Below are 24135 nucleotides of genomic sequence, written 5' to 3'. Positions count from 1 at the left end.
TAAGACAGTGGAGCCCCGAGGCTGGAGGGGCAGCGGGCCTCACCGTGTCAACAACTCGCCGACTCGGAGGTTTAAAAGCAGAATGCCGCCGAGGCTGGACGGTGAACGGTGAGCTGAATGAGCTGGTCAATTCTATAACCACAGTAAGTATCTGGCATGTCGAGTCGAGAGAACTATCTATAGTTATCTATACCTAACTAGATCTCAGAGCGGGGCAGCTGTCAGCCACCAAAGCTACCAAACAAATAAGTAATTGTCAGACCACAAGGTCCCTCACTGTCTCCTTGATTCCCTGTTACAATGGACGCCAGAGCCATTGTCGCCCGCGAGCCCAAAGGAGGCCCCACCTGGGCCCTGGAAACCATCACCGTCGGCGCCCCTGCAGACGACGAGGTCCTCGTCCAGATCACCGCAGCAGGGATCTGCCACACTGACATCTTGTTCTCATCTATGCCGCAGGGTGTGCTGGGTGTCGCTTACCCTAAGATCGTCGGGCATGAAGGTGCAAATGTCCCCAAACCAGCGAAGGATAGCCTGCTAATAAATGGTAGGGGCTGGTATAATCCAAGCAGTCGGCAAGAACGTAAACAAGGTATCTGTCGGCGACAAAGTTCTTCTGTCTTACTACTCATGCTCGAGCTGCGCGCACTGCAAAGCATCGCGCCCGACCTACTGCACGCAATTCAATCTGGAGAACTACGCCGGCCGCAAATGGGCGGGCATGGTGTGCAAGGACGGCGGCGAGGAAGCCTGGGCGCGGTTCTTCGGGCAGTCCAGTTTTGCAGAGTACACGCTTGCGGCGGAGAGCAGTGTTGTGAATGTCAATGAATTGCTACAGAGCGACGAGGAGCTGAATCTGTTTGCGCCGCTGGGGTGCGGGTTCCAGACGGGGATGGGAGCTGTTGCGAATGTGGCGGATGCTGGGCCCGAGGATGTGGTTATGGTGATGGGCATGGGCGCTGTTGGGATGGCGGCTCTTATGGTGATTTCTTTCTATAAATATGTGTTTAACCTGCTAACTGAGTTAGACGGCCAAGATCCGGAACGCAAAGACGATTATTGCGCTGGACAGATTCGCCAACCGGCTGGAACTGTCGCGGGAAGTTGGGGCTACGCATACGATTAACACTGTGGTAGATGGGTTCGATTTCCAGCAGGCTGTCCGTGAGATATCGCCCACGGGCGCGTCTGTCATCATTGATACTACTGGAGTCGGCCAGCTAATTGAAGAGGCCTATGAGAGCCTGTCGTCCCTGGGGAAGTTGGTTCATATCGCCCCGACTCCGCCAGACTACAGGTTCAAGCTGGACACCACTGCGTTGCTGATGGTAGGTCTCTGAAGCCTGGGTATGTGAGCCTAGAGCTAACTGACTTGTAGTCTGGAAAAACAATCACCGGCTGTATCGAGGGAAATTGTATTGCGAGCGAGGTAAGTTGGAGATATACTTCATATAGTTGGTGTCGCTAACAGAGCAGGCTTTGCCCCAGATGATCCAATGGTACCGCGAGGGGCGGTTCCCCATTGACAAGCTGCTCACATTCATTCCTGTAAGTCTCTTGTCAATTTTCTTATAATCCTGGTTACTAACCATTTAGGCCCCCGACTTTGCAAAAGCCTTGGAGGGAATGCATGATGGGAGCGTGCTTAAGCCCGTGCTGACCTGGAGTTAACGGTGGAACAAGAGAGAGGTTATTGGACCGCTCGAGAAATCCTTTAGCGATGATGTAAATAGCGGGGACAGCTAGCATAAGCATAAGCAGCAGAATGAGCCGGGAAGTGCATGGCGCATCATGCATCCCAGAGAGTCTTTCTTAGAGCCAAACGCCCGTTTGGGTCGCACTCCTCGACCCGCCAGTTGAGCCCGCTTGGTCGAGGTCCACTCACTCCTGTCAGTCTACTGCTGGATGCGTTCTAGCCGGCTATTGCGGTGGGCCTCGGCCAGCTTCCCCGCCCACCTTGTCGTCTTGTCATGCCTGAGTGAATGCTGGCAGAGTGGCTATATAAGCGGGATGTCCACCCCACCATTGCGCTCTCCCAGTTTCACATTCCCAGACCCGAGCAAAATGGCCTTCAACGTCTTTGAGAACTTCCAGAATACCATCAACGGTAAACAGTCCACCACCGCTGAGAAGCGCCATGGCATCAACCCTGCCACCGCGCAGCCCAACCCTGACGTCCCCGTCTCCACCCAGGAGGACGTGAACAACGCCGTCGTCGCCGCCGACGAGGCCTTCAAGTCCTGGTCCGACGTCCCCTTCGCCGAGCGCCAGAAGGCCGTCCTCGCCTACGCCGACGAGGTCGAGAAGCATGCCGCTGACCTTGCGAAGCTCCTCGTCCAGGAGCAGGGCAAGCCGGTATATCCCTGTCTATCCCTAATATTATACAGCAACACAGCTAAATAACTTCAGATGCACGTCGCAACCCTTGAAACCGGCCTGTCGGTCCAGATGCTCCGCCAAACCGCCAACATTGCCGCCGAGATCAAAGACGAGATCGTGGAGGACAACGCCGAGCGCAAGATCATCGTCCGCCACACCCCCATCGGTGTCGCCGTCGGCATCGTCCCCTGGAACTTCCCCGTCTCTCTCACCGTCCAGAAGCTCGCGCCCGCCGTGCTGACTGGTAACACCGTCATCATCAAGCCCTCTCCCTTCACGCCCTACACAGGTCTGAAGCTCGTTGAGCTGGCGCAGAACTTCTTCCCGCCCGGTGTTGTGCAGGCGCTGAGCGGCGATGATAACCTGGGTCCTTGGCTCACAGCGCACCCGCTTGTTGAGAAGATCAGTTTCACGGGTTCTTCGGCGACGGGCAAGAAGGTTATGGAGAGTGCGAGCAAGACCCTGAAGCGGGTTACTCTTGAGCTGTACGTATTTAATACCTTTGTTTGCAACTGAGACTAACGATATCAGTGGAGGAAAAGACGCAGCCATTATCTGCAAGGACGTTGACATTGAAGCCACTGCTGCAAAGGTACCCAACCTTCCCACATAACAAGGCTCATGCTAATGAACAGGTCGCCTCGCTCGGCTTCCTCAACTCGGGCCAAATCTGCGTCGCCATCAAGCGCGTGTACGTACACGAATCCATCTACGACAAATTCCGCGACGCCGCAATCGCCTTCACCAAGACCCTCCAAGTCGGCGAAGGCAACCAAGAAGGCGTCTTCATGGGCCCCATCCAAAACTCCATGCAATACGAAAAAGTCAAGGGCTTCCTGGCCGACCTCACGCCCGAACAAATCGCCCTATCCAACGGCACATCCCAGCCCTTCGACTCCTCCAAGCCAGGCTACTTCATCAAACCCACCATCATCGACCGCCCCGCCGATACCTCCCGCATTGCAACGGAAGAGCCCTTCGGGCCGATCCTGCCATTCATGGCATGGAGCGATGAGAAGGACGTGATTGCGCGCGCGAACAAGACGCGCATGGGTCTCGGCGCGTCCGTCTGGTCGAATGACGAGAAGGAGGCAGAGCGCATTGCGAGTAAACTGCAGGCGGGCAGTGTCTGGGTGAATACGCATTTGGAGCTGGACCCCCGCGCGCCCTTTGGTGGACATAAGGAGAGTGGAATTGGTTCTGAGCTGGGTATGGCTGGCTTGAAGGCCTACACTAATGTCCAGAGTCTGCATTTCAGGAAATAGTGAACACAATTAGTTACCTAGTTGAAATTTATCTTAATCCAGTTGACTTATCTTCCTCTTCTAACTCTACCAAGTAAGTATCAGTTGAAACGCTACAAAGGTATGTCTTATACTGAAAGAGATACCTGTGTAGTCAGTACTAAATCTATGAGTACAGTACAACAGGAAGGCGCATTGATCGCTCCTGCCTCGTGATATTGAACTTATATGGAAGGTACAATGGACCTGCCAAAGTAGGAAACCACGACACGGGGTCGTCCCTGCCAGTTAAACAGTCTGTATTGTCTGGAATAAGAAGGTACAGCCGTTGCTGAGCTCCTTCCTTATGAAACTAACCTCATTTGGAAGGGACGATGGACTCGTTCCTGCCTTTTAGTGCTGTTGATAGGTAGTTATATCTTGAAATGCTGACAACGTAACCACGATTAGGACTATCTCGGATTCTTACTGCGCCTTCAACCCTGTAACGAGACAGGAGCCTTCGTTAAGATAGTTATGCATGCGATGCACCCTGAAACTTTGGACATAGAATTAATAGATACAAAGAATAAAAGTAGATACAGCAATATTAGTTCCACTAGAACTGACTTTTCTGCTCCACCCCATCAACCGCCGCTAACCAAGGCACTCTGTACTTAATCCACAACTCAGCATCCATCCCCTTCTCCAGCTGCGCTGTATCAGACAATGTTCCCACCTGAACCAGTTTCAAGCCCTTGAAGGCATCCGAATCAGCTTCCTTCCACATGGCAGTCCCGCACTCTGGGCAGAAGAAGAGGGTTATTTTCATCCCGGTCTCGTGCTCGGTTTCGAATGTTTTGGGCTTGCCCTTCGTTAAGGTGAAGTTTGGGCCGGGGATGGCGAAATTGACTGTGTTTGTCCCGCCGGAGATTTTGCGGCAGGTTTGGCAGTGGCAGAGTGCCTGGAATAGTTAGATTGGATAATATATTGTTGAGGGTGAGGGAGGGACGGACCTTGATGGCTGGATCTCCGGTGTATGAATAGGTGCAGGCGCCACATAGGCACTCTCCGGTTGTAGCCATTTTGACCTGGTATTACTATAGAATGGTCGTTGTGATTGGGATTGTGGGGATGAGATGGAACGGGCAGTTATATAGATAGCTGGGTCAACTGGCTCTGTAGATCAGCTCACAACTTTAAAACTGGCAGAGCCAAGATTTAACTGTGTGGGCTGATCAATCCTTGGCCAATGACATAGAATTCTCAGTTTATACTAACTGTATACGGACTAGCCTCATATTAGGCAATAAACTCATTCGTCCTAACAGTGAGAGACCGCATCATGATCGGGATCTTGAAATAGAACATCGACGGTTCCATTAATGTTGGTTGACTGTCACTCAGTTTACGCAAAGTATGATTCGCACGTGTCGCGTTCTCGGCTAGATTTTCCCAACGCTGTGGTCTGAAGTCCGGTTTCCAATGGGACGTGAGTCCAATTGCTATAGGGCCTGTCCGAGCACGAGGAAGCTAATATTTAACATTTTCGGTTACCTTATAAAGTTTTTGCTGAGTTAGGTTTGAGATACCACGTGCTTTGGGTTATTATATTTCGGGCTCTGAACCCGTAGATGTATCGAACAATAGGTCGGTCACACCTTTTCCCAAATGGGTTCAAGTACAGACCGATCAGCCACGCCTCACCTTTTCTCCTTTTTAAAAAATCATGCCGGATAGATTAATGAAGCCGGGACAGGGGTATGCCTCGCCATTCCACCTGACGTTGATCCAGAATCCATTACGAAATGATCAGGCGACTCTACGCAGTTCGTGAAAAGCAAGCTGACTCGACAAATTCCAAGAACGGAAACTGATACATGGAGGAAGCCCAAGCCGGCGCCAACTCATGTCGGGGCTTTCCCACCACGCGGGCCGTGGGCGTGGGCGTGGGCCAGCATGAGCTCAGCCGTTGAGCAGGGTATCATCGAGTGCGATGCGATCAGACCCTTTTATCCAGAACTGGGCCTTTCGCCCTGGGATATTGCGATGTATCAGTGGAATATGCGCCACCTGCTTCCCCAATTTGATGGCTGCAGGTCCCAGAGAAGCGGTCAGAAGAATGGCAAGGACCTCGATGAGGGTGATCAGACTCTGGGCGAACGAGGCTCCTGCATTAGCTTGTTGCAGGTTTCATGATATGGGGTTGCGGCTTGCGAGGCTGAGAATACATCGATGAGTCGATATCTTTCCGATTCTCGTAAAGTGTACCTAGTTACTGTATATCATGGTATCCTGGGTTATTACCACTTACTAGTGTTTCCTGGTATTGTCATTTGGCTTACGGGCTTGATTTCTTGCCTTTTTTTACGATACAGGAACGATTTACTTGTATTCGATCAGACGAGAGCACGGCTGATTTGATCTGTCATTTTCTTGATAGCGGAGTCGCCGCGGGTTGCTGCATTGGCAGAGCCGGCGCCGTTCTGACCCATCGTTCGTTGACGGACATGAACTCAGGACGTTGTCAGCACGTTCTTCCTGCTGCACGAGGAGCTCAGTGCAGTGGGCGGCGAAAGTTAGGAGAACATCTAAAGTACGGCGGTGCGGGTCGCCAGAGACATCGACATCGAATGGCGTCAAGGTGATCTGGACGGCCCTTTAATTGGTACTTTGAAAACATTTTCTTAATTTCCACCGTAGGCAGAAACAGTCGAGCTGAGCAGGCTGCGTTGCCAACTTCCGTGCCTGTTCGCCTTGATTCCAACTGAGACTTGAAACATGGTTACCACAGCGGCTGGACCGACTGATCGACTTGGTATCAAGGGGAATTATTCTATTCGCTGATACAGTTGATACAGCGCTCTCGCTTAAACGCGGATATCCACCGAGTTCTTTGTTCTCTGCGGCACAGCAGTCCATTTCGACGATCATCACGACTTCCAGGATCGTAATCCTGGTATTCGAGACGTCTGCTCGAATCCATCATCGCCCTTCGGTCGGACCTTCGCCATCCCCTCGAGCAATTCCGTTCTCAGGAGTCACGGCTGCGCACCCCTGCAAGGACTCTGCACATGAATCCAACGGGAAAGGAAAAAGCAAAGAAAGGGGCGGAAATCAAGGACACAGACGTGAGAGACTCTTCGAGGTTCTGTGCAAGTCTCCTGCGTTCGACACCAAACAGCCATGTCCGACGATTCTATAAGAAGCCCTCACCAGGTGCCTCCCACCGAGAGGGCCGGTCGGTGGTCAGATGAAGAGAGGTACCGACTTTCATACTTGCGGAATCTCCATAGTCACCTCAGTTGGCCTGAGTTCCACAAGGTACGCTGATGCCTTTGACGTTTAGATGACTTCTTCAGTTCCTGTTGACACGCCCGAGTTGAACTACTTCCCAAATCGATCTCAGCTCGCTCTCTACAACGAGCATCTCAGGATGGAGAAGCTCAACGCCAAACGACGGGTCCAGATGCCCAAGGATAGAAGCAATGCTTCGCCGTTACTCAGGCCTAAACGACCCATGTTACACGACACCAGCACCTCGCAGGCCCGTCCAGAAAAACAGGTTCGGATTACAATCGACGACGACGAAAGCAATGACGATGATGGAGATATCCAGGGAGATGGCGAGACAACTAAAGTAAGTATTTACGTTTCCAGACTTGGTCATAGTCGGTATTCACAACCTCCAGCTGCAGTCCTACTTCCATCGCCGACAGGAGCAGTCAGACTCTCCACGGAAACCATCCTTGGGGCCATCGGGACGGGTTCATTCAGGACCGGGCTCCCCGGCACGACAGAAGTATTCACCACCTAGTCGACCTGCAACAAAGCCATCTGAAAGCCCGACTAAAAAGTCTGCGGGTTCCCTGCCTCCTCCTTCAAAGCCCCAGCCAACGAAAGCGCCATCCCCAACTACAAGTTCGGCTACCGTGTCCCCTATCATTCCAATCCAGCCCCAGAACATGGGAATTACAGCTGCCAATCATCCGCCTGGCCCATCTGCTGTACCACCAATACCAGCCCGCCGCGAGGGTTCTGGCACACCAGGCTCTGAAGCCTCAAATCCTACCAACTTGTCATTGCCCCCTCGACCGCCTACACAAAGTGGAACAACGGAATCCGCAGCAATAGCATCTCCAGAAGTGACTACACCTACAATAAATGCCAACGCTGATAATACGTCTCCTGCCACACAGCAGAATAAGCTCCCACCTGCAGCCCAAGGCAACAAACCAATACCCGCCCCAGAAACACAACTCAACAGTACGCCATACCAAGCATCAACCACATCCCAGTGCATTATGGGCCAGGCACAGTGGTTAATTCGAGTCGCGCAGTTTAATGAACAAGAGAATAAAGCACGAGCAGAAACAGAACGCCGCCTGGAATTCCAGATAGCTGCGGCTACACAAGGAGCTGAGACCAAGCTAGATGAACTGCGGGAAAAGATTGAAGCTCAGGGAAAGGTTCTGGATTCACAAGCCAGGGTTATTGATTCCCAGCAGAAAGAAATACAGTTATTAAAAGCTGAAAGAGAGGACGCCGCTTCGAGGAAAGAAATCGACGAGCTAAAGAACTCTGCAAGTCAGCAGCTTGCTGCCTTTGCTAAACAGATTGAGGGTCTGAAAGAGGATACCAAGGAGGTTATCAAGTTTCAAGGAAACCTCCATAGATTTTTCAATGACAACACAGTGGCGACATGATCAGAATTGTTAGGAGCTGGATGGCATGGGAAAGTACTAGGCAAGCGCTCGCACTGAGACTGCCTGGCAGTGCCTAGCAGTGCCTTGTGGACTAAAACTTTGGACAGTATTATATAGCACTAACCTATTCCGCTCGTAAGTAAAAGTGGTAGCTAATACAACTAATAGCCTCTGTCTGACTCCGCTATGATGGTGAGAGACGAGAGCAGTCTTGCTAATAGTAATACCACCAGTGACTACTAAGTGCTTATTTTACAGCTAATGAGTAAGTAGACTAATACAAAGGTCCTAAACAAATATCGAGTCCGCCCCCAAATCCTATTAAAATTACCCCTTTGGTTGTATTTTAGCTTCGGCGTTTTCGCGTTTTGCCGTTATACTCGACCTGACCTCAACATTGGCAGCATCCTGCGAACCCCATCCGGTCGAAGGCCGTGTAGTCCTCGAGGCCGACAGCGACAGCGACGGCGGCGCAGCAAGCCCTCCGCGCCGCGCCGGGTTTGCTTTTTCGGCACCAGCCCCTGCCCTTGCGGTGTAACCAATCGAATCCTAGAATCTGGGCTATCTCCAACGGAGGTTTACACAGCGTCAATCTCGGGAGCCGCTCTCTTTCCCCCATCCAACTGCGTAAGACAGAGAAGCCGGAATTTGTCCGGTTGTAGGAACCCCTGCATACTGACCCCGGGCCAAAATATTGCCCAATCGGAATATGATAGATGGAGCGTCTTGGCAAGCCACAACTGTACAGGGTGATGGGATGGGATGGGATGGGATTGGTATGACTCAAGGAGGGAAACTTCCTTCCTTGCTTTCGAGTTTGGGAGTCGGTGTGTCGTTCGGCTGGCCGGGGTGTGTTCTGACTCGTCCCGTCGAGAGATGGGAGTCTGGCTTGAGGGGGAGGACTTGCTCTCCGTTGACATTGGCGCTTGGACGGAGGTATGTTGGTTTTCTGAACTACCATGGGGGACTGATATCTTAGACGCACCTTGCTGATCCATCCATATTAGGGAAACACGAACCCATGCTTCCTCGACTGTTCGCAGCGTCGAAAGCCTCACGCTACACAACAAACCAAAGAAGTCAGCATGAAGCGATACTGATGAACCCTTCTGGTGGATCTGTTGGAGTGTAGCCTGGGTCTTTGGTAAGTGTTGCCCTAGCGTAGTAACTTACAGATTGATACTAATTGATCCCCTGTGAAGCAGAGACAAGGGAGTATTGAACCAGCGAGACTGCCGACATCAAATATAGACCAGACTGAGAGATCCATCGACCTCCGAAGACAGATGGGCGATACTTCACTGAGAGCTTCTTGGTTGTCGGGGTTCGAAATACCCTGAGACGACAAACCATGAATGGGATTTATGCTGTTTTCACATCCCAGTGGACATGACTAACACTTCTCCGAGGAGTACATGTCCAACACCAACGGCAGAGGATATATGGTCGCTCGTTCGAGGATTATGGGGACTAGGAGAGGTGTTTAATGTCGGGGGACTACGAACTTGCTCTTGATTGCTCGACTGTACTGAGAGATATGATGGACAGGAACAGTGGTATCTGGAGGCCCAGTTGTCAGTTGTTGCATAAGTTGGACAGAGCGAATGGGCGACTTATAAGTTTAACTAGCAGAAAACGTCTGATTTCTGAGTATCGAGATTGGGGTCCTTTGAGGACCGTCGACAGTGGATTTCATATCGAAAATACCACTTCGGCGAAGGGCATACCGGGCCAGGGAGTAATCGAGCGAGGTCTACCAGAAGGAATTACAAAACAAAAGAGAAGTTATTTAATCCGCTGGGTGAGTCAATAAAAAGAGGAGGCAGTCTAACAAACGCGTTGCTGTTGAGACCTGACAAGTGAATGGACGCGGTCGAAATCTGCTCTCCTCCGTTTGTTTTCCTCGTCTCACCTCCAGCTCTCTCTTCTCCCACCATCTCTCCTTTCCATCTGCTTCATCACCTGTCTTCATATTCGTCCTTTGAACTGTCTGACAGTTACGCCATATCAACCAAACAACCAGGCAAGTGTTCTTTTACTTCACCTTTCACCCCACCCCGTGGGGAACTACTCGTGTTTCGTCTCATCAACACAAAGTGTTTCCATCAAGCAAATCTTCACTCTGCTAACGATACTGGTTTAATAGGCCCATAGAACACTCGAGCGGGTCCGAATGGGTTGGAGTGCCAACGACAGCTGGGGAGGAGGGGCCAATACCTCTGGGGGCGATGATTGGAATAGTGGCGGCGGTGGTGGTGGTGATTGGGGTGGTGGTGATCCCTCTGGTACGTACCCCATAACATTCCAAGTCCTGCCTTACAGCAGATACCGTCCTGGCCCATCTCGGATTCTGATGTCGGACTGATCAGCTAACCTACTTGTCTTTTAGACTTCAAGAATGACGAAAACCAAGGCCCTGGCGATGTTGGCGGTGATCAGGAGCGTGATACCAAGTGCCGCAAGTAGGTCTCAGGCCCAAGATTAGAAGAACAGATTCCTGACTCTCATAGCTGTGGTGGAGACGGCCACTTTGCACGCGACTGCACTGAACCCCGCAAGGGCATGGCCTGTTACAACTGCGGGGAGGAAGGGTATGTGGCTTCATCCAAGTTTTGGCCTTCGCTGACCCGTCCAGTCACTCCAAGGCCGAGTGCACCAGGCCTCGCGTTTTCAGCGGTACTTGCCGCATCTGCAACCAGCAAGGCCATCCCGCCGCCGAATGTCCTGAGCGTCCTCCCGATATTTGTAAGAACTGCCAGCAGGAGGGTAAGTTTGAATTCATCTCCTACCCAAGCACTACTAATAAGCAACAGGGCACAAGACTTTGGAATGCAAGGAGAACCGCAAGTTTGACCTGAACAATATTGCTGATCAGCTGCCCGAGGTGGCATGGGCGGGGCTGAAGAAGGCGAGTGATGAAAGAGATCTGGAAGACTTCCGTGAGGTATGCTCTGACTCTTTTCATAACGGTGTCCTAGCTGACGAGAAGCAGAACTTCAAAGTCTACTGCAAGGCTGCCCCGAATGCTACCTTTGTCGACATCGAGAAGAAGATGCGCGAGCAGTCATTCAACATTTATCTCATCGCCCTGGTGGGAAACCCTTATCTCCCACGGTGGTGGTCACTAATGTGATGGACAGGAGAAAGAGCCAACCGATTGCATCAGCCTTATCGACCTTCAGGGAAAGCTCAACTGCACCTACACCGTCGGCTTCTTCTACAGCGCAAAGCCCCAGCGTGCTAACCTCCGCGAGCGCTGGCCATCGTCCGTTGAGGACAATCTTGAGCGTCTCCAGGATGCTGGTTTGCCTTATGACCGCCAAATCCCCAAGTGCGCCAATTGCGGTGGTAAGTTATGCGAAAGGATCTATAGATGAAGGCTGACACGTCTAGAAATGGGCCATACTTCCCGCGGCTGCAAGGAGGAGCGTGCCATCATTGAACGTGTTGAGGTCAAGTGTGTGAACTGCAATGAGCCCGGTCATCGTGCGCGTGACTGTACCCAGCCTCGTCGCGACAAATACGGTTGCAGGAACTGCGGGTATGTAAACGGTTCATTCTTCTAGTGTCTCTGCTGACCCGAGTAGATCTTCCGACCACAAAGCGGCCGAGTGCGATAAACCCCGTTCTGCAGAAGGAGTTGAGTGCAAGAGATGCGGAGAAAGTGAGTTTCTACGGATTTTACGCTTGACTTTACTGACCATCGACAGTGGGCCACTTTGCGAAGGATTGCCCGCAGGCACCAGCTCCTAGAACTTGCCGTAACTGTGGATCCGAGGACCATATTGCCAAAGACTGCGACCAGCCGCGCGATGTGTCGACTGTGACCTGCCGTAACTGCGATGAGGGTACGCTGACCTCGTTTTTGTTATCTGGATTAGAGTCACTGCTAACTTCGCGTCTAGTGGGACACTACAGCCGTGACTGCACGAAGAAGAAGGATTGGTCCAAGGTCAAATGCAATAACTGTGGCGAGAGTAAGATTCCCTCTCTTCGTCCCTTCAAGTACCTTCTGACATATCGTTTCTCTTAGTGGGTCACACTATCAGACGCTGCCCTCAGGCGGACTCCGGCGGAGACAACTTCAACTCGGACGTCAACCAGGACGCAGGCGACTGGGGTGCCAGCAACACCACTACCGCCCAGGACGCTGCCCCTGTTAGTGATGGCGGAGGCTGGGGTTCTGGCGGTGGCGGCGGCGGTTGGTAATCCATCAAGCCGAGGAACAAACACTAGGATACTGTGGGTTGGTGATGTTTGTTTTCTGCACTTATGGAATGGGCCACCCGAGCAAGAAAGCTGATGAGGCATATGTGAAGATGTCTGATATTTGATAGCTTAGCTTATCCAAAGACTGAAGTGTTCTCGTAGTAATCAATTAACTCGGCCTGAAACACTACCGGACATCCGAACTTATCAATAGAACGCCAAATACCAACCTGAACAGCAAATAGAGAAATCAAAGCAAACTCTTCGGTCCACTATGCCGCTTGGACGAAAGCCCCCACTGCGCCTTCACACTCCGCATCGGAACTCTCCCTCCAGTCATCGGAGTCCGTAACACCCCATGGCGCGGCACAACACGCCTCCCGTACGTACTCCAATACATCAACACCCGGTGCAAATCCTCTTTACGAACGGGTTTGCTGATAACATCGTCGAACCCCTTCCGAAAATACATCTCTACCTCGTCTCCTCCCATAAGGTGCGCCGTTAATGCGACGATGGGCGTGGACGATAGCTGCATATCTGCGATATATGGCTGCTGTGTGCGTAGGATCGAGACGACCTCTATTCCGCCCTTTACGGGCATTGCTATCTGGTATCTGGTTAGTTATTTCACTTTCCCCAAGGTTGATATCGATGGTGTGGAGGTGTGGGGACGTGGGTGTTAGTCGAAAAAAGAACAAAAGCCTACGGTAGCCTACATCCATAAGAATTATATCCGGCCGCGGACATGCCGGCGATGGATTGGAGAGGTAGTGCAGTGCTTCACCTCCATTCCAGGCCACGGATATTGTGATGGTTGGGTCCAGCTTGTTAAGCATTCGGTGGAAGACCTTTTGGTTTACGTAGCTGGTTTCTTGTTAGCACGATGACGGTGACTTGGTTGTTGAAGGGGGAACCGTGGCCGGGATGGATGGATGTACTTGTCTTCGGCGATGAGAATGTGCATTTTGAGTATGGGCTGTTTGAAGCCTGAGTTATGGTATGATAATATGAGGTTGGAGTGCTGGGATGTTGAAGCTTGAACAGTCCAGAAGTGCCGGTAAGCAGCGGGGCTGTGCCCGCGATGAGGCTGAGTTGGCTGGCATGTCGATCAACGATTATTCGGAAGTATAGACTTGCGGACTGTGGGATTGGATTTTGAATACGATGTTACTTGAGCAGTGTTACTAGCCTATAGGATATCAATATTTCAGGTATAAATTGCGGCAGCCATAGCGGATTGCCCTGAATGTCCTCAACATCACCCTGGCCAGGACAGTGCAGGAACAATTTCACATCCACAACCAACCAAACGGACTGATTCAATTCTATCAACAAGAAGTCCCCAGTCTTATTCTATACATCATGGAGTATCTGTTATTTAAGCCGAACAAGAGACATGTCTGAGTTTTCTGGGGTAAATTGGAACCATTAATACATCGTCTGATATGTATATATCGACAGAGTCAAGGGTATCACTTGGTAATAAATATACGCTCCTGCTTCGTGAAATCAAGGTGATACTATGGCTATTGCACTTGGATGTTGGTCACATATGCTACTTTCCAAAATAAGAAGGCCGGCACTCATCGAACCTGTCTGTCGCGGGAAAGGACGGTGATAATCAAAATATATTTAGACCGATATCACGATGTCAAGGTAAAAAGAAAATTTTCGGTGCAGCGGGCAAGAATGAGGTCCCTTCACATCGATGATTGGGCTGAACAAGGGCAAGAAATTCTCAGCCTGTCTGTCCCAGTTTTGCTCAACGAAGTCTCAGGTTTCATTCAACAACTCAGAATGCTGGGATAGACACACATTTTAGTCCTAGACACCTCATATTGACCTGATTGACGTGCTAAACAGGAATAAATGGGTATTTGTGACTATTGATGGACGAACAGGATTGAACTGCTCAAGATGTTGGGAAACAAGATGATAGGTAGAAGAGAGAGGTCGACGTCGACCAAGACCAGGAGCAGATGTCTGGGTTTGTGTGCATAAAGCTAAGCAGTATTAGGGACAGTTTATCTTGGAAAGCAGTAGCCAATATGGAGCCAGCAATTGCATCGAGTCATGTTCGGTCCAGTTCTTAGATATGGCGCCACTCCCCTGGAAATGCGCTGAACAACGTTTTCTGGCGATAAATTACTGAAGTTTTCAAGATTTTGCAGTATTGCAGTAATTCGTTAAGTATTGATTAGGCGAGTTTGTTAATAATAAAAGATAACTTGTGAATGGGTTCAAACCCTGCCGTTGTAATGCTGGAGGAGACTATAGATCAACGGCCCTTTAGCCCAACTACAATCGATCCATTCCCAACGATCATTCAGTACCTTACGATCAACTTCGAATCCAATCCAGCCGAGGCTAAGGTTCGATAACAGGCTACAGTACATCTTGTGAAAGTGTCCAACAAGAAAGGTTTTCAATCCATCAGCCTGAGTGGCCCAACTTAGTCATCGAGTTGCGTGTCCCAGCAGCTCAACGTACGTCCCAACAAAACGACCAAGGGGTCGAATGATGCAGTGAATCAAACCTGAGAGGTGTTAAACATAAACCCATAAACAAAGCTCTGCCTGTAGATTGTGAGAATGGCTTGGTCTACGTTATATACCGCTCGATTGTCCCTGTCAATGGCCTTTTTTTCTCTGTTGTTGCAATACTAGTGCCTGAGGCATCACTCAGCCCTATACGAACACTCACACGCCAACACCAGTAGACTTTTCCCACCATGTCATCAACAAAGGACAGAGCCCCGAAGCCACACATCAGTGAACTTCCAGTGACATGGAAGAACTGGCACCAACACATCGACTGGCTCAACTGCACCTTCGTCCTGTTCTTCCCGCTGGCTGGATGTATCGCCGCAGTCTGGACACCGCTGCATCTCTACACTGCGCTCTTCGCCGTCGTTTACTACTTTAATGCCGGATTGGGTATCACGGCTGGTAGGTTCCCACTTCTGTTTAGTATTGATTGCTGGGTTAGGTTGGAAGGCTAACGCTGTTGACTGTCAGGATACCACCGTCTCTGGGCGCACTGTTGCTACAAAGCCTCCCTCCCACTCCAGATCTATCTTGCTCTAGCCGGGTCAGCCGCCGGACAAGGTTCAATCCGGTGGTGGTCGCGCGGCCACCGCGCGCACCACCGGTACACAGACACCGAGAAAGACCCGTACTCCGTCCGCAAGGGGTTCTGGTACAGCCACATCGGGTGGATCGTGCTGAAGCAGAACTACAAGAAGATCGGGCGGTCCGATAGTTCCGACCTGGACAGCGACAAGGTCGTGATCTGGCAGCATAGGAACTATATCAAGTGTGCGCTGGGGATGGCGTTGATTTTCCCTACGGTTGTTTGTGGACTGGGCTGGGGTGATTGGATGGGCGGGTTTGTGTATGCCGGCATCCTGAGGGTGTTTTTCATTCAGCAGGCGACGAATTGCGTTAATAGTCTTGCGCACTGGCTTGGGGAGCAGCCGTTTGATGATCGGAATTCCCCGCGGGATCATTTCCTTACGGCGCTTGTGACGCTGGGTGAGGGGTACCATAATTTCCACCATGAGTTTCCGAGCGATTACCGCAATGCGATTGAGTGGTGGCAGTATGACCCGACCAAGTGGATGATTTGGACGTGGAAGCAGATTGGGCTGGCGTATGATTTGAAGGAGTTCAGGGCGAATGAGATTGAGAAGGGGAGGCTGCAGCAGTTACAGAAGAAGGTTGATGCGAAGAGGGCGAATCTGGATTGGGGTGTGCCCTTGGATCAGTTGCCAGTGTTGAGCTGGGATGAGTACGTGGCTGGGTCTGCGGAGACAGCGCTTGTTGCGATCGGGGGAGTTGTGCATGATGTGACGGCCTTTGTGAAGGAGCATCCTGGCGGAAAGGCGTTTATTCAGTCTGGGGTTGGGAAAGATGCAACAGCCGTTTTCAATGGAGGAGTTTACCGGCATTCGAACGCGGCGCATAACTTGCTGTCGACGATGAGGGTTGGAGTGATACGGGGAGGCTGTGAGGTGGAGATCTGGAAGGAGAATCAACCGAAGGGGATGGACCGTGCTGGACAGCAAGTGACGAGGATAGAAAAAGTTGAATAGGTCTTATTTTAGCTCCAACGTAATGTTCTGTGGCGTTGCCATCATGTCAGGAATTCCTTTGCGATATTTCTCCCGGTGTTGCCAACAGAGCTTAGAGTCAACCTTCAGCCATCAAAGAGGCCAAATTCTCCGGAGAAAACAGGTAAGACATGAATATCAGGAGGGCTTATCCACTGAAGGTCTGGAAAGGGTACGGCCTTGATAGACAGAATCAATGAATATCAAACGCCCTCGCAACATGGATTCCGTCCGGCGGTGCTCCGTGGGGAGCCAAGCTTATTTCAGATCTCTCACCATCGCTCCACGCGCCATGAAGCGCTCTCACTGGCGCGGAAGAAGTTCCGCTCTTGTTCAAGTGATCCATCTTGTACCTCTGGTTCCTGCTTGACGGAAATTTCCCTGAGCCGCTGGCTTTACGCCTGGAAGAACCCATCAAGCCATTCGGGAGGATGAATGCGAGAACGTGCCGAAGAATGGGGAGGTTCGCTGCGACGATGGCTAGCTGCTCTTCAATAATACTCCACATGAGTGGCAGTGGCAGAGTCCACGGTGCGTCCTCAAAGTCTATGCTCATTAGGCTGAAAACTCGGACCATGCTGATTGCGCTGACACTGGATTGAGAGAGCATAGCGTTAGCAGGGTGTTTCCAACAGAAATTGGCAGGCAGACTTACAAGAGGCCGAGGCAGAATGTGATGACCAGCCCTATCTTGCGACCAGTGGCTAGCTGGAGACTCCATATATATGGAACAGGGAGAAGCATGACCATGAAGTCGGTAACCATATTCAGGGCTCCAGCGACGACAAAGGCCGCATTACGATTCCCACAGGAACCCCCGCCAGGGCGCATGGGGTTGTAGTTGAACTCCACAGGCTGGCATAGGAGGAAGGACTCAAGGACGATGCTGAAGCCCCACGCCCAGACAATGGCCCCAGTGAGATAGATGGCGATGCGAAAGCTTTTCACGGTCCCGAAGAGCCGGTAATATAAAACCATGAGCGATGTTTTGACGAGGGCCAGCCCCACGCCATATAATGACTGGAGGACAATAATCATCTGCGTTGAGATGAGTAAATGGTGACCCCACTTGAAAGGTCGGTTGGTATACATACTTTCATTGTGTATATCAGATCCTCCGGATCGACCTCAGTCATATGCAGTCCCACTCCACCATGCGTGACCGCTACAAGAGCACATGTTAGCATATGCCATTAGAGCCGTCAAATTTAAACGCACTTGTAATGACAAGAATCGTTGACACAATGACAAACCACTAGACAGAAAAGTTAAGAATATGGCCCTCTGTTGTGTTTAGTCGGACTCACAATAGCAGTTAGCATGAGATAGTCGTCCAGCCCCAGGGACACCTTCCGAATTCTCCTAGACACAACACGTAAAATGACTGCAGAAATTGCCAAAAGTCCGAGTACAATAATGACAATGACCACGTTACGGCCATCCCGGGCCCTTAATCCGTACTTTGCACCCATGATAGGAATATCTGGTATGAGACCAGCGGCATGAGACGTCAGAGACCATGAAAAACCTCCCCTGCCGAGAATGCAGAGGAATCAATTAATAGATGTGGACGAGATGGTTCGACCGCAAGCTGGCTCCGCCCCCAGGTGCAATCAGGAACTGTCTGGGGCTGTTCTTCCGTTTCCTTCGTCGTGACAACTAATTTAAGCGATGTGACGATGTGGACCATGGCACGACCCGGTTGACATGAATGGCAGGCCTGTCATGCTTTTAGCAGGATTTTGGCCCGGCCCGGATTGACGCTATGTGCCGTCCATCGCGTCTAGCGCGATGCTGCTCATGACAAATATCACCGTAAGCCATATTGTGAGTACAAAAGCACCTCCGGCATTATGAGAAGCAGTGGCAAAGATATGTCGTTCAGGAGGCCCTTGAAGTTGCCCATCGTCAAGTCTGCCGAAATTGAGAATGTTCATTGGACGATTTGGAATCCAATGCATGTGAGAGAATACATCCAGCGAGTCGGCCCATGATCCCTGTCGACGCTTGGCTGAATCCGTCTAAAGGCACAGTGGCTAGACAAGACCGAAGTCAATAATGCGGACGATTAATCTCGCTCTCCGAGGGGCCATTGGTTCCGATGGAGGTTATTATAAGGTAAGCTCCGTCCTCCACCCATGTGAAGCCCGTAAGCCCCTACACAGCTATAACAAACAATGGCGGCTATCGACACAGACTCCGTGGCCGGAGTACACGACTCAAGCTTTGACTTCATAATCATCGGTGGCGGGACATCAGGCCTGGTGGTCGCTAATCGACTGAGCGAAGACCCCAATGTGTCTGTCCTCGTCCTAGAGGCAGGGACAAACCGATTGAACGACCCACGCATTACAATCCCCGGGCTCGCGCCGACGACTTTCGAAGACCCCGATTTTGACTGGAATTTTCGGTCGACTCCGCAGGTATGTGGACTAGCCCTGTGGGCAGACCTGGCCACGGCTAACGTCAATAAAGGAACAACTAAATGGACGGAAAATACTTGGAAATAAGGGACGGACCCTAGGCGGGTCATCCACAATAAACCTCGGGATGGTGGTATACCCATCGCGCACCGGAATGGCCGCCTGGGAGGCCTTAGGCAACCCAGGTTGGGGATGGGAGGGTTTCGAACAATACGTGCGGAAGTTCCATACGGGAACTCCGCCCACGAAATCAGTACGATCCTTCTTTGAGGGCATGAAGTCCGAGAAAGAAGATCAGGGCGCCAGCGGGCCTGTCCAGGTGTCGTTTGGTGATCAGTATATGCCCTACCATGGGGCTTGGTTGCGCGCGTTTGAGAATCTGGGTTGGCCGCAGACGGAGGATCCTATTAAGGGTGCTGGAGTTGGGCCGTTTGTGACGCCTGGAGCTATTGATCCTGTTACTCATACCCGGAGTCATGCTGCTGCTGCTTATCTGACGGGTGATGTTACGAAGCGTGCGAACCTACGTATTGTGACTGGTGCTTTAGTTGAGAAGATCGTCTTTAACGACTCCGATACAGGGGCTGAGGATGCAATCACAGCGAGAGGCATTAGATTCGCCAAAGATGGCCAGGTATACAGAGTCTCCGCGAGTCGAGAAGTCATTCTAGCTGCCGGAGCCATACAAACGCCCCAGCTCCTCGAGCTGTCCGGCATCGGGAATGCGTCGCTTCTCCACTCACATGGAATTCGGCCGCTCGTCGATCTCGCTGGGGTGGGTGAGAATCTTCAGGACCACGGTATCGTCTCATTTGGATATGAGGTTGCAGATGGCATGCCCTCTGGCGATATGGCTCGGGACCCTGCAGTCGCTGCCGCAGCAATGGCTGCATACCAAAAAGACGGGTCGGGGCCACTGGGCATGGTTCCTCTTGTTTCTGCGTTTATGCCTTGCGTAGACTTCGCCGAGGACAAGCGAAAGGATCTGCTGCAGAAGATCGACTCGTCATTAGACGACCCCAAGCTTTCGGTTACGTACCGAAAGCAGTACATTATCCTGCGAGAGATGCTAAAAGACCCGAATGAGCCCACGGCTCAGTACATCCTCGCACCGTTCCAGCTTCTCCCTCGTGCAGGCCCCACTGCAAAGGACATCTTCGGAATGAGCCATCCCGGAAACTTCATCAGCATCGTTTCACTGCTAAGCCATCCACTCTCACGAGGCTCTGTGCATCTCTCGTCTGCAGATCCAGCAGCCGCGCCCGTGATTGACTCTGGAATACTCCGCCATCCCGCTGACCTGGAGCTGCAGGCGCGCCATAGCATATGGATGGAGAAAATCCCAGAAACAGAGGCGATGGCCCCTCTCCTGAAGGCCCGTGGCCATCGCCTGCATACATCTGGTAAAGTAGCGGAACTGCAGAAGGCGCAGGACCTTTGCAAGGAGCTCGTCCTTTCCATGTACCATGTCAGTGGAACGTGCGCAATGATGCCACGAGAGGATGGGGGTGTCGTAGACCCACGACTGAAGGTATATGGGACGAGCAATGTACGTGTTGTTGATGCGAGTTTGTTCCCACTCATCCCGAGGGGGAATATCCAGGCCACGGTGTTTGCGGTGGCGGAAAAGGCGGCGGATATCACCAAAGAGGATCTAGTGCGATCTTAGCACCATGCATGGACAGCCATTACAAGCGTTTCTAGATAGGATACTATCCGAGCTCGTTCACCCTGTCAGCTCATAAGGAAAACCCACAATGGTCCACTTGTCTCCTGATTTGTCGGTGGACTTGTAAGGCCTCCCGAACCCCGGGTGATATCCGAATCTATTCCCTTCGTGCCTGAGGAGATGCGGGGTTGTTGTATCGTTAGGCGGGCCATGTTCCACTGATAAGCTCTGTCTGAAGCACATATTTAAAGGGGCCGGTAATCCATCGCTGCTTGCAACTGTCGCTAGTTTAATAGTCCATATTAACAAATTGCCGTTGAATATGTCCGCAGCAAAGCAAGTCCGAGTTGCCGTCGCCCAGGCCGAGCCGGTATGGCTTGACCTCGACGCCACGGTGGACAAGACCTGCACCCTTATTGCCGAAGCTGCAGCGAACGGCGCACGGCTCATCGCTTTCCCCGAATGCTGGGTCCCGGGGTATCCAGCTTGGATATGGTGAGCCATCTCGGTCTGCCCTATTATTGTCAATTTGAAGGCAATCTGAACTGATAGCTCAAACCTTCCAAGGGACCGGCCCCTCGACCCACAAATGACAGTAGCATACATGCGGAATTCGCTGAAACTGGACTCTCCGCAAATGGCTAAGATCCAGGCCTCCGCTGCTGCAAACAAAGTCATTGTTGTGCTCGGCTTCACCGAGAATATCCATGATAGTCTCTACATCGCGCAAGCGACCACCAACCCCGACGGGAAGATCCTCATGACCAGAAAGAAACTCAAGCCCACGCACATGGAGCGCACTGTCTTTGGTGACTCCGCCGGGGATTGTCTGCGTAGTGTCGCGGATACTGATGTCGGTCGCGTCGGCGCTCTTTCTTGCTGGGAACACATCCAGCCGCTGCTGAAGTACCACACATACGCGCAGCGCGAGCAGATTCACGTTGCGGCTTGGCCGCCGCTTCATCCTTACCCTGGTGAGGGCGCTCCGTACTCTATGTCGAAAGAAGGTTCGTCTTTATCCTGCCCACGCTGTACTTGTTAGGATTTGTTAGATTAACGACAGCAGGTTTGGAGGCTGTGTCTCAGACATATGCGATAGAATCTCAATCTTTCGTCCTGCACTGCACATCTGTCCTCACAGCGAAGGGAATTGACCGAATGCGCACGCAGACGGCTGCGCAGATGAATTCGCCAGGCGGGGGCGGTTCGGCTGTATTTGCTCCGGATGGACGCAAACTCACGACGGATTTGGCAAATGATCAGGAGGGAATCGTCTACGCGGATTTGAATTTCGATGAGATTTCCATATCAAGGACTTTGGTGGATGTTTGTGGGCATTATTCGCGGCCAGACCTGCTTTGGTTGGGTGTCAAGGATGGAGGAGAGTGGGAGTGTGTCAAGGGACAGAAGTAGTGACTGTGAGGTGTTGGTCTTTTTGCTTGTGTTATGATATACATGAGAGAGTGGTATCATGCTGAGTATCCCCATGTTAACTGAGGATAGTCTGATAATCAAATATCACCAGATACTACCATTGATTGGAAGCACTGCTGGCGGAGAAATCGAAGTACTGCTCTGTGTAGCTAAAGGGAATGAATGATCTTTAGACACCATTTGATAGCCAGGACTGCTTGCATAAAAGGGCGTAAAAATATCCAACAATGACTCCTGTCCATCTGCCTGTCTGCTTGGTAATTGATATACCAACTGTACTCCTTCTAGCTCATGATCACTGAACGACGAAATTGGCGTCAACCGCGTTCTGGTCTTGGGTTTCCTCCACCTCCATATCCTCCGTTGTCTTTCCACCCCATGCGGTGCGTCTAAGGTATCGCGATTTGAATGAAAGACTGCCTCAATTGGGATATCAGGATAAGGGTGGCGCGGCTTGCCCATTATATCCCGAAATTTCCAAAATAATGCCAAAAGCTTCCACGCATGAAGCCAGTCACACGGGTTGATGTGAATATTATCGTCACCATCCTCATCATCGCTTATCAGGAGACTAGAGTGTGGAAATAACCCTGGTTTCGACTTCATAACTTGACTAGCGTACCAGCCTGTGAGTATACTGCAGTATGTGCCAACTTTAACACCGATGGAGGCGATGGTGGGCGGGTCATCTCCTCGCATCAGTTGTCTAAGTTTGAGATCCGTCCAAAGATCATTCATGACCTTTAAGTGGATCACGTTATACTGTGCTGAAGAGACCATCTTGCGAGCGTTGATGTACTGCTCTAGCAAGGGTTTGGTTGAGGAGTCATGCAGAAATAGGGCCCAAACTTCGGAGGTGTTCGATAGGCCGAGCGCCCCTCCGATGTTAGTAGGCGTGTAGCCTAGCACCTGCACGTCAGAGATGTCATAGGGTACACCAGGGATTCCGCATGACACTATCTTGGTTTTATCATTATTTATGTTCGGAAGCTGTGCGGGCTGACCACCAAGCTTTCCTGACTCGGAGCTTACCGGCATGGAGGAGCTGGGGTTGGTAGTGGGGGCGGTATTACGTCCTGTGAGCATGTCCACCCGGCTTGTAAGCATGTCCACCTGGCTTGAGAGCATGTCGAGCCTCCTCTCCAGCGAAACGAACCCGGCTTTAATGAGCTCGGTGACATCTTCTGTGTAGGCTGTGTTCCCTGTATACGCCGAGTGGGAAACTGGGGGCCGGGGGCGCGGCACAGTATTATCTGCGACATCGGCAGACGAGGTATGCTCCAAGGGAAATGGTGCTACTGGTTGCTGGACAAGCATGGAATGTTGTTCATTCTGGTTCGGGGGGCGCTTGAAGAAGGAGTGTTAGTCTATACGTCGACCAGTCTGTTCAGCGTCGCCTCCAGGATCGTTCTGTACCACTTGGTTGGAACCACCGAGATCACTTTCAGCCGGACCATCGGCATTGAACGAAGATTTCGAGCGCTTCGCGTGAGGATTCATGGCATTGTCATTTCTCCCATCATCACTGCCATCCTCCCCACTCCTGCGTCTTCCGGATGACATTTTTGCGGGTTTGCAGTTGCTAAGTGGTGAGATGGGATATTGGAAGATCGAGCAAGCTATCGGCAGGTTAAGAATTCAAATTTCAGAACAAGATGGCTGTCTATATGAGTTTTGAAGGTGGTGATAAAAGGAAGGAGCGGTGCACGCCTGACGCAAAACAGGGGGTAATCATGCTCATGTAAAGATATTTGATCCAAAAACCCAACGACTACGTTCCCTTGCGCAAATATTTTGATTATTGTGGCCTCCTAGTCACTAATATGCTAAATACTGGATTTAAATTTTGTGTGGGTCAGAAATGGTGGATAAGGTATATGCTATGTGGACATCCCTCTATAATACGTTCAACAATGTGAGTAACAGCAAAGGCAAAGCCGGAATGTTTCCCTTGTCCATCTCTGTTGAGGCCACAGTA

General features: G+C 51.3%; 10 protein-coding genes across 10 annotated transcripts; 6 read left to right on the top strand and 4 right to left on the bottom strand.

Moving 5' to 3' along the window:
- Nucleotides 1-300: 300 nt before the first annotated feature.
- ASPVEDRAFT_138489 (NAD(P)-dependent alcohol dehydrogenase) lies at nucleotides 301-1671 on the top strand (the record flags this gene model as incomplete). The annotated part of the gene is made up of 6 exons (XM_040807495.1): nucleotides 301-502; nucleotides 552-982; nucleotides 1029-1328; nucleotides 1379-1429; nucleotides 1477-1548; nucleotides 1597-1671. 6 exons carry the CDS (start codon nucleotides 301-303, stop codon nucleotides 1669-1671), a joined length of 1131 nt encoding a protein of 376 aa, XP_040671364.1.
- A 393-nt stretch (nucleotides 1672-2064) lies between these two features.
- ASPVEDRAFT_31971 (aldehyde dehydrogenase family protein) lies at nucleotides 2065-3644 on the top strand (the record flags this gene model as incomplete). Its single annotated transcript, XM_040810544.1, has 4 exons — nucleotides 2065-2355; nucleotides 2410-2864; nucleotides 2911-2971; nucleotides 3015-3644. The coding sequence occupies 4 exons, from the start codon at nucleotides 2065-2067 to the stop codon at nucleotides 3642-3644; spliced, it is 1437 nt and encodes a 478-aa protein (XP_040671363.1).
- A 577-nt stretch (nucleotides 3645-4221) lies between these two features.
- Nucleotides 4222-4687, bottom strand: ASPVEDRAFT_86944 (GFA family protein; the record flags this gene model as incomplete). Its single annotated transcript, XM_040817943.1, has 2 exons — nucleotides 4222-4566; nucleotides 4619-4687. 2 exons carry the CDS (start codon nucleotides 4685-4687, stop codon nucleotides 4222-4224), a joined length of 414 nt encoding a protein of 137 aa, XP_040671362.1.
- A 2264-nt stretch (nucleotides 4688-6951) lies between these two features.
- Nucleotides 6952-8308, top strand: ASPVEDRAFT_31969 (uncharacterized protein; the record flags this gene model as incomplete). The annotated part of the gene is made up of 2 exons (XM_040810543.1): nucleotides 6952-7242; nucleotides 7295-8308. 2 exons carry the CDS (start codon nucleotides 6952-6954, stop codon nucleotides 8306-8308), a joined length of 1305 nt encoding a protein of 434 aa, XP_040671361.1.
- Nucleotides 8309-12621: 4313 nt separating this feature from the next.
- On the bottom strand, nucleotides 12622-13510 carry ASPVEDRAFT_45099 (response regulator). The gene is made up of 2 exons (XM_040813208.1): nucleotides 13237-13510; nucleotides 12622-13127 (listed from the first exon to the last, which is right to left on the bottom strand). The coding sequence occupies exons 1-2, from the start codon at nucleotides 13354-13356 to the stop codon at nucleotides 12768-12770; spliced, it is 480 nt and encodes a 159-aa protein (XP_040671360.1). The 5' UTR covers nucleotides 13357-13510; the 3' UTR covers nucleotides 12622-12767.
- Nucleotides 13511-15251: 1741 nt separating this feature from the next.
- ASPVEDRAFT_137931 (acyl-CoA desaturase) lies at nucleotides 15252-16613 on the top strand (the record flags this gene model as incomplete). The annotated part of the gene is made up of 2 exons (XM_040807448.1): nucleotides 15252-15468; nucleotides 15538-16613. 2 exons carry the CDS (start codon nucleotides 15252-15254, stop codon nucleotides 16611-16613), a joined length of 1293 nt encoding a protein of 430 aa, XP_040671359.1.
- A 105-nt stretch (nucleotides 16614-16718) lies between these two features.
- ASPVEDRAFT_859959 (uncharacterized protein) lies at nucleotides 16719-17811 on the bottom strand. The gene is made up of 2 exons (XM_040817767.1): nucleotides 17287-17811; nucleotides 16719-17224 (listed from the first exon to the last, which is right to left on the bottom strand). The coding sequence occupies exons 1-2, from the start codon at nucleotides 17721-17723 to the stop codon at nucleotides 16825-16827; spliced, it is 837 nt and encodes a 278-aa protein (XP_040671358.1). The 5' UTR covers nucleotides 17724-17811; the 3' UTR covers nucleotides 16719-16824.
- Nucleotides 17812-18808: 997 nt separating this feature from the next.
- ASPVEDRAFT_138827 (GMC family oxidoreductase) lies at nucleotides 18809-20723 on the top strand (the record flags this gene model as incomplete). Its single annotated transcript, XM_040807523.1, has 2 exons — nucleotides 18809-19054; nucleotides 19107-20723. The coding sequence occupies 2 exons, from the start codon at nucleotides 18809-18811 to the stop codon at nucleotides 20721-20723; spliced, it is 1863 nt and encodes a 620-aa protein (XP_040671357.1).
- Nucleotides 20724-21045: 322 nt separating this feature from the next.
- ASPVEDRAFT_55441 (carbon-nitrogen hydrolase family protein) lies at nucleotides 21046-22136 on the top strand (the record flags this gene model as incomplete). The annotated part of the gene is made up of 3 exons (XM_040815076.1): nucleotides 21046-21218; nucleotides 21291-21730; nucleotides 21790-22136. The coding sequence occupies 3 exons, from the start codon at nucleotides 21046-21048 to the stop codon at nucleotides 22134-22136; spliced, it is 960 nt and encodes a 319-aa protein (XP_040671356.1).
- On the bottom strand, nucleotides 22004-23720 carry ASPVEDRAFT_894501 (uncharacterized protein; the record flags this gene model as incomplete). Its single annotated transcript, XM_040818615.1, has 2 exons — nucleotides 22004-23504; nucleotides 23574-23720. The coding sequence occupies 2 exons, from the start codon at nucleotides 23718-23720 to the stop codon at nucleotides 22242-22244; spliced, it is 1410 nt and encodes a 469-aa protein (XP_040671355.1). The 3' UTR covers nucleotides 22004-22241.
- Nucleotides 23721-24135: the final 415 nt, after the last annotated feature.

This window comes from Aspergillus versicolor, assembly GCF_001890125.1.
Source record: "Aspergillus versicolor CBS 583.65 unplaced genomic scaffold ASPVEscaffold_9, whole genome shotgun sequence".
NCBI lineage: Eukaryota > Fungi > Ascomycota > Eurotiomycetes > Eurotiales > Aspergillaceae > Aspergillus > Aspergillus versicolor.
This window is presented reverse-complemented; position numbering and strand designations above follow the sequence as displayed.

Bases quoted from the DNA above. Each gene is read 5' to 3' on its own strand.
- ASPVEDRAFT_45099 (XM_040813208.1), bottom strand. From the start codon at position 13,356: ATGCTTAACAAGCTGGACCCAACCATCACAATATCCGTGGCCTGGAAT. The intron at 13,128-13,236 runs GTAGGCTACCGT...ACCAGATACCAG, and splicing joins CGGATATAATTCTTATGGAT to ATAGCAATGCCCGTAAAGGG.
- ASPVEDRAFT_859959 (XM_040817767.1), bottom strand. From the start codon at position 17,723: ATGTATACCAACCGACCTTTCAAGTGGGGTCACCATTTACTCATCTCA. The intron at 17,225-17,286 runs GTAAGTCTGCCT...CTCTCAATCCAG, and splicing joins ACATTCTGCCTCGGCCTCTT to TGTCAGCGCAATCAGCATGG.